A 13,271-nucleotide genomic window follows, 5' to 3' on the forward strand; every position below is an offset into this window, starting at 1 on the left:
CTTTCAGACACCCGCACCCCCCCTGCGGGAGGGCGCCGCGGGGTCCGGGGGAAGGGTCCGCCTACCTGGGGGCTCCTCTCCGCCGGGTTCTTCATCACCGCCTGGCGGAAGCTGTTATCCACGTAGGACGCCATCGCGCCCCTCCTGCCTCCCGCCGCCGCCTGCCCGGGCTCCGCCGCCGCCGCCGCCGCGCGGGGAGGGGATGGGGGAGGGCCGGCCGCGGCCTGGCGCTGCGGGCTGCGCGGCCGGAGCGCTGGGCAAAGGGGCGGCGCGGAGGCTCCGCAGGCTCAGCAGCGCCGCCGCCCGGACTAAGCGGCGGCGGCCGAGCCCCGCCGGTAGCAGCGGCGGAGGCGACAACGGCTGGGCGCTCCCTCTGTAACCGGCTCTACGCTCCCCGCCGGCCCGCTCCGCCGCATCCCCCCGGGCACCGTCGCCGCCTTTCGCCGCTTCCTTCTCCTCCCATCCGGGCTGATGGGGGGCTCCGCGCCCGCCGCAGCGACGGGGAAGTTGCTGGCTCCGGGAGGCGGAGCGGCGACGGGGCGGGGCGGGACGAGGGGAGGGCGGGTCGCTGGGGGTCCCCCCGCTGGCCGCGTGTCCCAGCGACCCGCCCCCCCCCCCCCAGGCAGCGGTGTCTCAGCATCCTTCCCCCCAAACCGAAGCTATCCCTGTCGTTTTTAATCCCAAAAAAAGAGGCTGACCGGCAGTCGCCATCGCCCCGAGGGGCGCGCATCAGCACAGCTTCGGTGACGCATCCTATGGGTATTGGTGAGGACGTGGAAAAAAACCAAACAACAAAGACTTGATCGGCTGGATCTAGTGCTTTGGGGAGGCCACCTGTTGTCCTCAAAAGTAATGGCCACCAGCCGGCTGTCCCCTCGCTCATTGCTATAAGGGAAGAAAACGAGGAAGGGATGAGTGTGAAATCCTTAATTTAACATTTTCCTGGGTATAATGGAATAGACTAGACTGGACTGGACTAGACTAGACTAGAACAGAACAGAATCAACTAGGTTGGAAAAGACATTTAAGATCATCAAGTCCAACCATTACTGCAGGACCACCAAGACCACCACTAAGCGATGTCACTAAGGGCCCCATCTGCATGTTTCTTGAACGCTTCCAGGGACAGTGATTCCACCTCTTCCCTGGGCAGCCTGTTCCAATGCCTGACCACCCTTTTGGTGGACAAATGTTTCCTAATATCCAATCTAAACCTCCCCTGGCGCAGCTCGAGGCCGTTACCTCTTACCTCTTGTCCTATCACTTGTTACCTGGGAGAAGAGACTGATTCCCACCTCACTAAATCTCCTTTCAGTTGTAGAGAGCAATAAGGTCCCCCGAGCCGCCTTCTCACATGAACTGAGGTTTGTAAAGGATAAAGGTCTTGCAACATGGCTGATTTTCTTTGTTTACCACTACACTAAGCATGTCTCAACAGCAGCTTGACAAATACACATTGTGGAAGTATTATTAAATGTGTCATTAACAGCCATGTAACACTATTAATGTATTTGCTTTTACAAGCGATATGTACCCTTTACTGATACGGATCACACAATGTAAATAACGTCAACAGTAAGAAATCTGTTTGGTTTCCAGTCACTAGCAGGGATTTACACATTTTAATCACAAGTAAGGTAGCATAATTTTTCATTTGTATTTTTTATTTGTGAAAAGTCACAGGGATAACCATTTTTTTCCTCACAAAACACACACTGCTGGTCTCAGCAGACAATATCTTGTGCTTTTAGATGCACATGGCTCTAGGACAGGCTGTGTTGTCAGACTGTAAACTACTAAACCTACTGAGTTTCTAGATATGGCTCATTAACAAAGATAACTCATTGGGCTAATCCCACTCATATGTGTCAGCAAAATATTTTTGCAGCTAATACCAATAATTCTGGGCAGACCATGGGAAAAGACCAGGGAGGGCTCCGCATCCTGGCTACGTCTTGCTTGTCAGTGCTTATTAGGAGTCCTTATGGGGGACTTCTTTTTTTTAACTAACAGATTGAAAATGTACCGTCCTTTGCCCTAAAAAATAACAGTTTTAAATATGCCTCGCATTCATCATCCAGAGAGTATCATTTCTTCAAATTAATCAGGCCTGCAGCTATAGGGAAGTGCCAGCTTTTCTGAAGCTCAGCTTACCAACCCAGAGTGCTAAAATTCCCCGGTTTTTGTGGGGGGAGCATTTGTATAGGGCAGTGCCGCAGGAATGCGAGGAATGCTCTCCCAGGCTCTGCTCCTCAATCACTTCAGGGCACCCATTCCCTGCTGCTACAGACTAGCTTGCCTGACATCTTCATATCTCTACATCAAAACAGAGCTACCCACTCTATTTTAATATGCAATTATGTTTCATTTCAGAGCTATTAGCTGTAACAGCACCAAGTGAAGTGTTTCTCTCCAATTAATTTTTTATTGTGCTATCTGGTAACACAATACCTGTGATTCACAGCAATGTTTAACTTCAGCCAATGGGATTCTGGGGGGCTCCAGTTGTACTCTGAGCAGTGTAACAAATCTCGATGGTTATAGACATATGTCAAAAGGCCTATCACACGCTAGGTTAATTGTTAGAAATGGGAGTGAACGAAAGCTAGAGAACTCTGTACAAATACACTCAGCAATGTCTTAGTAATATTTAAGGATATGTTGCATCAAAACCTTTTTAGTGTCATAACTGTATAATGTAGATGCTTCTGATTGTTTATATTCTCCATGGTGGATACAAGTCTTCCTTTACGTTGTTTTTTTCTAGGTAAAATTAGAATAGTTCTTACATCTGAATAGAAACAAAAAAAACCCCAGCAAATAATCATTGAGATACAGAGTAAGGACGATAATTATTACAGAACACATGAAATTAGCCCTGGAAACCTCTATTTTTCATGCAAATATTCAGCAAAATGAAATTTACAACATTTTTGCAACTGTCATATTCTCTTAGTCTAGCTGAGTTTCCCATTTCCTAGCTTCAATAGTAAATCAGTATATTTCAGAATACACACATACACCAGGACCTGCCATTCATTTTACATTTGCTCTTTGGTTATTCCTCAGTCTACATTATCCAGCCTGATTTACGATGCATTTTTTGAGGGGGTTGTTTGCACTGGTCATCATGTTGTTAAATTAATGTTTTCCTATCCCATATTACACTAGGAAACAAAAAGTTAACCATATACGTTACGTGCAGTGCATACAATATTGATATTTCGGCAATATGAAAAGGCTGCAACTCAAAATACGACAGCTCAGCATAATATCTTTTCAGATAGCTGTAGCTAAACACCATGTTAAAGTATTTTAGAAAAGTATTTTGCCTTAGAAATGCAGTTTCTGGCTTCCTGAATATCTCTGCTTCTTTTAACAGATAAAGTGAAGTGGTCAGGTCTAACGCTAACTAAAATGCCAAGGAAACAAATTCAGCATTTCTGGGAGCTCTTTATTCATTTGCTAACCCTCCTTTTTAGAAAGATACTCACACTTTGAAAGGCTTGCACTTGACTTAGCCACATGGCTTTTAGTTCGTGACAACAGTTCTCAGTCATCCACAATTAAACACTTGGTTTGCTCAGGAGAGGCCAGTCTGCCCTGGTAGGGAAACAGAACATTGCTTCTTCGGGGAGTTTAATAAATTAGGTAGAGTCAGTATGGATATAAACCCATGGACGTCCCTTTATCCCCCTTCTTTGGATAAATACTTGTTCTCATCTATCTTCTGGAGACAGCACGGCAGATGAAGCAGATCCATGTGGCCAAGCTCCAGCCCTCAGAACTACCTGTCTTCTTCCCACCTCTCTCCTGGCATCTTCTTAGCAACCAAGTTACTTTCATAACCACTTGTGGTGGTGGACAGTAAAAAATAACAGAAGTATTGGCCTGGCAAACCACTCCAGAGCTGACCTTGAGAGCAGCAGCCATTCCCACTGGGCTGGGCAGAAGACAATCTTGTTGGATTTTAAGTCAAAGAAAGATGAATGATTTTGGGTACAAGTAAGGCCACCACCAAGGGGAAACTATCTATCTCCTTTGAACAAGATTAGCCCCTATGTCTTTTGCAACGGCAACATTTCCAAGAATGCTGCTTCTCACCTTCTGGGATTTATACACAGATGGGATTATTACCATTTGCAGCTCCAGTCTTCATCATATTTTACAACATGGTGAAGGGCATGTGGGGTTGGTTGTTTGTGTGTGGGTTCTTTGTTTTGTTAGGTTTTTTTTACACAACATTCTCTAGTTATGTGGCAATTTTGTCAGTTAGCAAATCACTAATGTACAGGCACAGTATATAACCATCGTCTGCGTCTCTGAACCGGAGGGTAGAATAGAAAGATATCAGTGCCTTAATACAGTCCATGCTAAAGTAATCCTTGAATACAAGAAGCTTTACTATAGGTTTATGGTCCTTCTGCACTTGTAAGGCAACACAACATTCAAAAGGTTATAAAAGAGAGCCTGGTCTGTGCCATAAAGCAAATTTGTCTTTTTTTCTTTTTTTTTTCTTAAAGAAAAACAGGAAGAATTCGTGACTACTATAATGCATTTCATACATTTATTCAGAATTTGCCACTATTTGCATAGCCACATTTGGGATTACTTATCATTCGACTCCTGCTGTAGCTGCAAATGTGTGTAAACCAGCTTTAGCTAGTTAGTTTAATACTAGCTGTGGCAGCTCAGTGACCAGCATAAGCTAACTGTCCAAGTATTTACATGGTCTTTGAAGAGAAATTCACAGCCCACACAGTGTTCCCTTCAGCTGCACTGATAAAGGTTCCCAGACATAGGAAAGGTGGCAGGAATCTGCATTGCTTCAGCAATCATCAGGTCCAGCTTCTTCCATGAAAAGATGCACAAAGGTATCAACAGAACTTCTTAGGTTTTCTGAAATGTAAGTGAAGCACTGCAAAGTGCAGTTACTAATAACACCAACAGCATTTTGAGTTTTTTTAAAAAGAAAATTAACCACAGACATAGAAACAGTCAAATAGCATCTTTTGTCAGTATCAGGACATTTAGTGAAGGAGGTTGTTATGGTGGGATGGTGCAAAGCACATGTCAGTGTGTGCTTCCATGCAGGGGCACTCTGAGAGGCTGCCAACAAGGAGACATGTCCACTACACAGTGCAAAAGTATCAGACAGACTAAAAACAGGGTCTTTTTAGATAGACAACACTTTCTGAATGATAAATAGGTTAAAACATGCACACCATTCCTTTCCAAACAGTCATGCACAATCTAATACATGTAGAATATACATAGGAGAGATTTCAACTGCTCAAAGTATATTATGACACATTTTTGTGAACTACATATTCACTGTCATGTATATTTCTAATACTCTATTTCAGTAAATATCATCTTAAATAAGGAAAGAATATTTCATTCTTATTAGCTGCCTTTGAAGTTTTCATTTTGGAACAAATTAAAACCCAAATTTATATTTTGGTAGTTTGTTTTTAAACCAATATATTTCCTAAAAGAAAATACTATCTTTTTCCAAAATAACTGTAATTGACTTGCTTAAAATAATTTTTTAAAGTTTCTATAACCCAAACATAAAGTGATTGTGCCGAAGTATGAAAAAGGGAAATTGTCTAAAAGTCAAGCCAGACAGTATTATTTATTCAAAGCTGGCCATGTCTTTAAAAGAATTTAACTCATACGTATTAACAATAGACAGCCAGATAATTATTAATATCCAACAATACTGCTTTTCATAAAACACTAGAAAATGATGAAGTTATCTAATAGATCATGCAGAATGATAAATAAAACATGTAAAGCTCTGCAAGGAAAATGAAACGCATAGGAGGTAGGAATTTTGTTCCTGCACAAAGATATGAAATATTTATAAGAGAAAAATTTCTTGTTAACATTGTTATTAAGACCTTTCATTCCAAATGTGCTATTTTCAGTATTAGGATTCTATACTGGTTGCCTAATTTTCATTGCCTACCATCAGAATTTTTTTTTTCTTTAAATGAGCTTTATTATATATGATTGAAGTGTTTGGCTTCAGTCTGTCCTAGCTGTTTCAAAAAATATGAGTATATTTATAAATTTTGGCATTACCGCAGGCCATTATTCTACAGATTAAGTTTACAGCTGGTAGTATTTTTCTGTAATGAATTATTGATTAATTATTCTAGATATTGCCTGTCCTGGCTCAGCCATCAGGCACTGCTTGCTGCACTGCTAAGTCAGCCCATGCTGGAACTATTCCTTGGACTGAGTCCCCAAATGTCACATTCCCGTCAGCTTCCACCTCTTTAGTCTTGCCACCATCTTCTGCAGAAGTCATCCATGCTCTTTCCCACTTGCTTTAATACACTATATACTGCATCACAAATATGTTCCAACATGATACTACTGGTGCTTATTAGAAGAGCATTTGCATTTACATTGCTTCCTAACAACCTTTATAAATTATTCCCTTGCTTTGAAATTAATAGTCATTGTGTATAATGTTTATGCGGTTCAGCCTTCTTCATCCTTCAGTCACCGTTTAGATCTGTTCAAAGCATATGGGGATGTGTGGGTGTGAACTGAAGTGAATGTTTCTGTGCTGCGCATACATATCCTGGCAAAGCATATTCACACCTATATCATAATGTGACAACTACTAGGTACCAATTTAAATGGCTAGAATCAACTTTAAGTTCAGAAAATGCTAGAAAAGTTAATATTTTATTACTTATGAATCAGTGATACCACACTCCATGAGTTTATGTTCCATTTATTTTCCAAGAAGAAAACATCCAGCATCTGGAATAAAACAGCATTAAAATCTAATTTTACCTTATCCCAAGAAAGCATATTCCAGACAGATCGACGCTGAGGTAAGCTACCAAGGTGATGTAAGCTTATCATAGAATCAGCCTGTTCATTCTGGACAATTTAATAACAATATGCCTAACCTTGTGTGTGCAGAACTCCTCACTGCGTCCCTAGTCCAAGAATACTCTTATTAGAAAGATCACAGAAAAACGTATATAGTTTGCTTTCAAAACATTGTTATGACCAAGCTTGTTTCACACAGACTCTACAATCATCAGTACTGTCAGCAGTGAAAATTAAGACTTCTATTTGTAAAAAACAAAATACAAAGAGATCCCTATTTCCACTAGGACCTTCAGCTTCTGTACAAATACACAATGATAAATTCAAGCATTAAATTAAGTTGAAGCAAGAAATACTTGACTAATATAAAAACAGAGACAGGAAGGAACGGACAAAAATAAGCAGTACTGCACAACTAGGAAGTCACTAACTGTGGGGTAGAAGTTTATACAACATATTCCTTGTGTTACCTGGATCTGTATTTAAGACAGGCAGCAATAAATTATCCCTCATTCTTTTCGTGTTAATTTCACTGCTCATTTCATTTATGAAGCAGATACTTACAATACTGTTTAAACATTCAGCAGCTAGCTGTGATAAACCCTATCTTCCTACCTTGTAACAACTGATTTCTGCTGAGAACATCCACCATTGCCTTGTTGTACCACTGTTGAAAAAACACGGGAACCTGCTGTCTGGTTCACTTTGCATTTCCAGAACAAATTAAAAATAAAAAAATATTAAAAATTATCTCTCTCATTGTTGCTGCATTTAGCAGAGCAACTAACACAGGGAAGTTGCCAATGAAGATCTGTAGCCAACCAAATATATCTCGTAAATGTGTTTTCTAAGTCAGGAAGAGAAACTGAAATGTGAGAAGCAATTGTACAGAAAGAGAGAATGAGATTGTACAGAATTGTACAGAATGAGGTTAGTGTTTTGTGGGAAAACAAGTGACTCTTCGGCAAATGTACATTTTTTAAAAACATAGGAACTCTTGATAGAAATCTTCCCTTTCTTGTGCTATTAACAACTTAAAAGACTGCAGACATATGCTGGCATCTGACTGGCACGATGAGAGCCCTGTACACTGCCACAATAAGCATGCTCTTGTTATCCATATTTAATTTTTTTTTCTCTTCTTTCAGCTCAAGCTAGCTGGAATGGAGACAGCTCAGTGTATTTAGTCCTTGGGATAAGGAAGTCTTGAAATACTTCAGAAGCACCCTCCTGCAAATAAACTGGAGGATGGGGATTGGCATCCACATGCTCTTGTTCGTGTGCAAATAGCATCCATGTGAGGAAGCAGATCCTTCAGCGGGAGAAGAGCTACGGTGAATAATTTCTCCTGCTTCAGTGTATCCTTATGTTGCAGCCCAGGTCCTCATCTGATTAAAATCCATGTATTTCATTGAGATCAACAAAATCTTGCCAGTTTAAAACAGCTAAGGACCTGCTTCTTGTCTCTGATCCCTGTCAAGGTTGCAGGGAGTTCTTGCAGCGCTGTGGCAGAGGATGGATATGCCCCTTTTGGTCTCTAGCTGAAAACCTGATGCACTGTTTTAAACTTCCAGAAAGAGAGACCCCTCTAACATATGCTCAGCCATGCCCCTGGGAAAGGGGTACATGACGAACAGCAAAATGATCTTGCTCCTGTTTGCCCAGTGCCGACATCTGTATCTTGTTAGGAATGCACCAACTTTTAAAATGGTTCTTCTCTCAGGTGGAAGTGAGCTGTATAACTTCGTTCCATTGATGTGAATAGCTAACAATTTTGCCTCGAGCCTTCACATTACCATCACATTCAGGTATGAAGTTAGATTCCTCTTGCTGTGGAAGGGAGTAGTTGGAAGTAGAAAAGAAAATTTCATCTTTAATTAATTTGTCTTGGTCCCTTGTGTTCCAAAAATAATGTCAATGCTCGCCAATGCTCCAGAAGTTAAGTATTTGCATGGATATTTTGATATATTCAAATAGACTTTCTGGAGTTTTATTTGAAGTACCTGTAATTCTTATCCCACACTCATCACTAACACTCAGTAAGGGTCCCGCTTACCAAATATGTAAATCTCTGAGCCAGATAGTGGGTTGATAACTCCTGGGCAATGTAAATACAATCAATTAAAAACACACATCAACACATCTTCAAAGTGTGAAGAGGGGCCTTTCAATCAAAAAAATCACATATTTTTTTGAAGCCAGCAATAACAGTACAGATATTCAGTTGATTTGAACTTGGAGACCAAAACTGAAGTGTGGGGAAGTATTTTCCTACTGTGGTTAGATCTTAAAAGATTTGTACATGTGGGAGTCAAGTTGCACTTGACAGGAGCTTCAAACCCAACAGTTCCAAGGGTAGTCTTGTGGGAAATAAGAACGGGATTTGTAGGTGGATGGAGATGCGATGGCATTTGAAAAAAACTGATAAACAGGTGGCATGAACCCATTCTACAGTGCTTGAAAATCTTTGGTTTGTATATTTTAAAGAAGAACAAAAGTACTGAACATATCCAAACCATTACATAGATTTGAGATATTACCTTAAACACCTTGTGATTTTGCAATGAGTGTACATACATTTTGTCATCAAATGCATGCAGGTACGTCATAGCCCTGGTAGAGTGACTCTGTGCCCCAAATTAAGATTAAATCGTACAGTATCTTCAGCCTCTAGCAGGCTTTGCAACTCTTTTGGAGGCAACTGAAAATGCTTAATTGGCCTAGATATACTCACTTATATTATTACAAAGTGAAATAGGGTAGCTGAAGTTAAAGGTTGTGGATGTTGGGTCCATAAAATGTGATAACTTGTTCCACTTGTAATTTCCCATAAAATAATTTCCATTCATTTGTCTGCCCATCATTTCCCTGAATTCATCAGAAACACTGTATAGTGGTGAGAAAACCAGAAAAGAACTCACATTTCCCTTTCCTCCAGATTAATTTGTGGCACCAGATACCTTTTCCAGAGCAGGAAGAGGTAGTTAAGATCCAAATGTAGAATTATTCCGGAAAAAAGTAAGAATCTGGTTTGGAGGATTAAAAAAGCATGATTAGTGTGCATCAGTCCACTCCTGCACCCTACCCTGTGCAGCATGAGCATGCAGTCCTCTCTGTCACACCTGAAAGTTCAGTAACTAATTCTCAACATTTTTCCTGAGAAGCTGCAGAGTCCTTTTTTCCTCTGGACATAACTATGTGATTATTCACTCACTGGAGGGGAAAAAAAAAAAAAAGAAAAAGAAAAAGAAGAAAGAAGGAAAAAAGCTGTCAAAATAGAGAAGATGGAGCAGAATTATAAAGACCACTTGCTTTAGCCTATCTAGCTTTGCCTTCCTCGTGACTTGAGCAAGACAGGATATTCTCAACCTGTTTACGCAGAAAGCATAAAGTAGGTGTATGTCTATCAAGCAAACCCTTGTGCTTATAGTCTCTTCCCAGCCAGCCCCTTCTCATTTATTCAGGACAAGTGTCTCACCATCTCGCATCCTTAGTGATTATTCCTTACGGGGCTAAGTTGACTACTGTCTTCCAAACCAATTTCCTCTGGCTACCTACAGAGGCCCTGAGGCTCACCAAGGCTACAAAGACCCCTAATGCCAATTATTAGACACCCTTCAAGGGCTTGCCGACCTAGTTTAGAAACCACATCTCACAGAGTGATCTTGGCCCTGGCCAGATTATGTATGCTGGTCAACACTTGAAACTTCCATTGCATTGTCTGTGCAAGGTAAAGCATGCCAGAATAGTCATGCCAGTAAATGCTCAGAGAGAATACACAATTATAAAGATGCCTTTCACAGCCACAACTTATTTCAGCCCCCCTCACTAAGCTGAGATACAGTATTACAAGAACTTTCAGTGGAAGGGAGCTCATACTGGGAGTGTTGCTGTTACTGCAGCTGTTTTAATTATAATCATGCAGTTAAGGCAGAGGGGAAAAATCTTGCACTGTCCTTTCAACTGAGAAGATAGGCATTTTTCATCACTCTTCCTGAAATAATTTCCCCTTGTTTTGAAGTATGTTTTGAGGCAAGCGTTCCAAAACTTCTATCAAACTTGGGTCTCTTTTGATGATCCCCATAGGCTCCTGTTCCACTGTATTAATTTTAACTTAGTGCAGTAGGAAATTTGGCCTCATAAATTTTAGAAACGCTGCATATTCATCTAGTAGCACTTTAACCTTAGACACATTTTAATATTTGATGTCACTAATCACTTCTTTTGTATGGAAAAACATGTTGCCATGGTGAAATCTTGGAATATTTTTTTTTTTTTTAGACAGGAAAACATCACAAAAGAACGTTAAGAAAGTGTAAAGATTTCCTTCCTTTATAATGCTTGCTGTGTGACACATCTTTGAACAAGTCACTAACATGTGTCCCTCCTTGTTGTAAAGCATATAACAAAACACGTTCACCTACCTCGCAGGGGCATTCTGAGAGCTGGAGCTTTTAAAGCCCTTTTGAGGATGAAAAGCATTATATGAGTATTGAGCACTAATCTCGCGCATGTGGACAAGCCGTGCACATTCGAAATAAAAACCTTTCTAATAACATCCATCTGCATCTTGAATACAAGAAAGAAATTGTAAGACAGCCTGTCAATGATCAAGGCTTTTTCATGCAGCTCACCCTACTGTTTGGCAGCTGGCCAGTTCAGAAAGCCTACAGAGGAAAATGGCTCTGAAGGAAAAAATGTGCATGTTAAGCAGAGGACGCCCTTTGTGAAGGGTGAGAAAATACAAGACAAATACCCTCAACTGCCAAAGTGCTCTCTGGTACATGGAGGAATGAACTGAAATGAAAGGGAAGGAAGAACCTGCAGTAGGCAGGAGTCTCCTCACTAAAGATAACTCTAGCCTCTATGCGCTATAGTGCTGAAACAAAACATGTTTCTACTTCAGGACCAGGCCTGCTTTACATTAAGGATGTTTCTCTGTGGAGAGACTGGGAGGATTTATTTGGAACTGCGGCACCTAAACCAATCAAGAATGCGTGCCAACCTTCAAAACTGTATTAATGAGACCACAAAGTCCTTCAAAAAAGTTTGTGGGACAATGCAGTACAATCCGAGCATGCTGAGGAGATCCTAGTGGCTCTTCTTCAGATGGAGCAATGCTGACCTGTTTATTCAATGGGACTTATCTTGCTGTCAGAGGCACTTTAACTGGTGCTGCTGACATGCACATCACTGGCTCCCTGAGTCCTCTCCTACTATTACAAGCCCCTGTGCAGAATCATCAGCAAATTCTTTTGCCTGATATATATACACATACATATATCTCCAGTGTCAGAACTAGCCCTCCTACTTCCTCTCACCAGTCATCTATGGATTCATTTCAGTCAAGCTGTGCTCCAGCTGTACAGCGTTGCAATGCTGCAGCATACATACGGAGTTTCAGCCAACAGTCCTCCTTCACTTCCTACAGACTTTCAGTCTCTCTCTCTCTCCCTACAGTGCCTCATGCACTACCTCGGATACAGCAAGGTTTAATTACAGTAAAGTATGCAGGAATTGAACCACCAACAAGAAAATCTTCATCTATCATCTTATATTTAGAGAATTTCATCTGGAAAACTATCCAGTCCTCTATTACAATGTTTATGTGCAAGAGATTTCTCCTGTAATAAATCATGATTTACATTTAGATAATACATTTTATTCTGAGAGCTTGTCTTTACCGAAAAGTTGATTCCAGTCATGACTCGTGTAGTCTTTCATTCAAATTTCTGCCATATAGAAAGAGCCTGGAATTAAATATTGAAGAGGCTTTTAATTCACGATATCTTGCCACAGATCAATTTAGCACAACTCATCAACTGCTAACATGATCAATAATTAATATGGCTTCAGGTCATCTACTTCAGATTTCTGTTAGTCCTCTTAACATCTTCCTGCAGTTCATTCCACAAGCCCAGGGAGAACAGGCCAGTTCTACCGTGGCTCAGTGGAGGAAAATTCATAGAGGAGCTCAGTCTACTGAAATAATGATAATAATAATAATAATGATAACAATAATAATATAACCAAAAGAAGTAAAACCAAAACAAAACACAAAAAATCCTGAAGACTCAAAACCCCACACCAAAGCAAAAGACTTTGAATATGCTCTCAGGAGCATTCAGGATCCAAAAGATGAGCCCTGGTGAATTTTCCTACCATGGTGTATCATGTTCCTAATCCCAGCATTTGATTTCCTGACTTCCCCCTCTCCACAGCAGGGATGACAGAAGAGCATGTGTCCATGCCTCAGCTGTTCCAGCCCAGACCCCGGCATCCTAAGCCAAAGTCTTTGCAGCTGAAACTGAGATGCCACACTGTGAACTGAAGCAAACACTGTTCACCTTGGTGGTGATATACGGCATCTGGTCACTACATGGGTGGCAACCTGTAGCAGAGAGGCCAGCAAC

General features: G+C 41.1%; 1 protein-coding gene across 3 annotated transcripts in view; it reads right to left on the reverse strand.

Moving 5' to 3' along the window:
• RAPGEF2 (Rap guanine nucleotide exchange factor 2) overlaps positions 1-502 on the reverse strand; it is a 187,696-nt gene extending 187,194 nt beyond the window's left edge. For 2 of the 3 annotated variants that reach the window (XM_030491920.2, XM_030491922.2), the window contains exon 1: positions 66-502. In XM_030491920.2, coding sequence (XP_030347780.1) covers positions 66-134 — 69 coding nt within the window. In that variant the 5' untranslated portion in view covers positions 135-502. The remainder of the gene's footprint in view (positions 1-65) is intronic. The other variant, XM_030491921.1, reaches the window with a different exon arrangement.
• Between the last annotated feature and the right edge of the window lie 12,769 nt (positions 503-13,271).

This window comes from Strigops habroptila, chromosome 7 (assembly GCF_004027225.2).
Source record: "Strigops habroptila isolate Jane chromosome 7, bStrHab1.2.pri, whole genome shotgun sequence".
NCBI lineage: Eukaryota > Metazoa > Chordata > Aves > Psittaciformes > Psittacidae > Strigops > Strigops habroptila.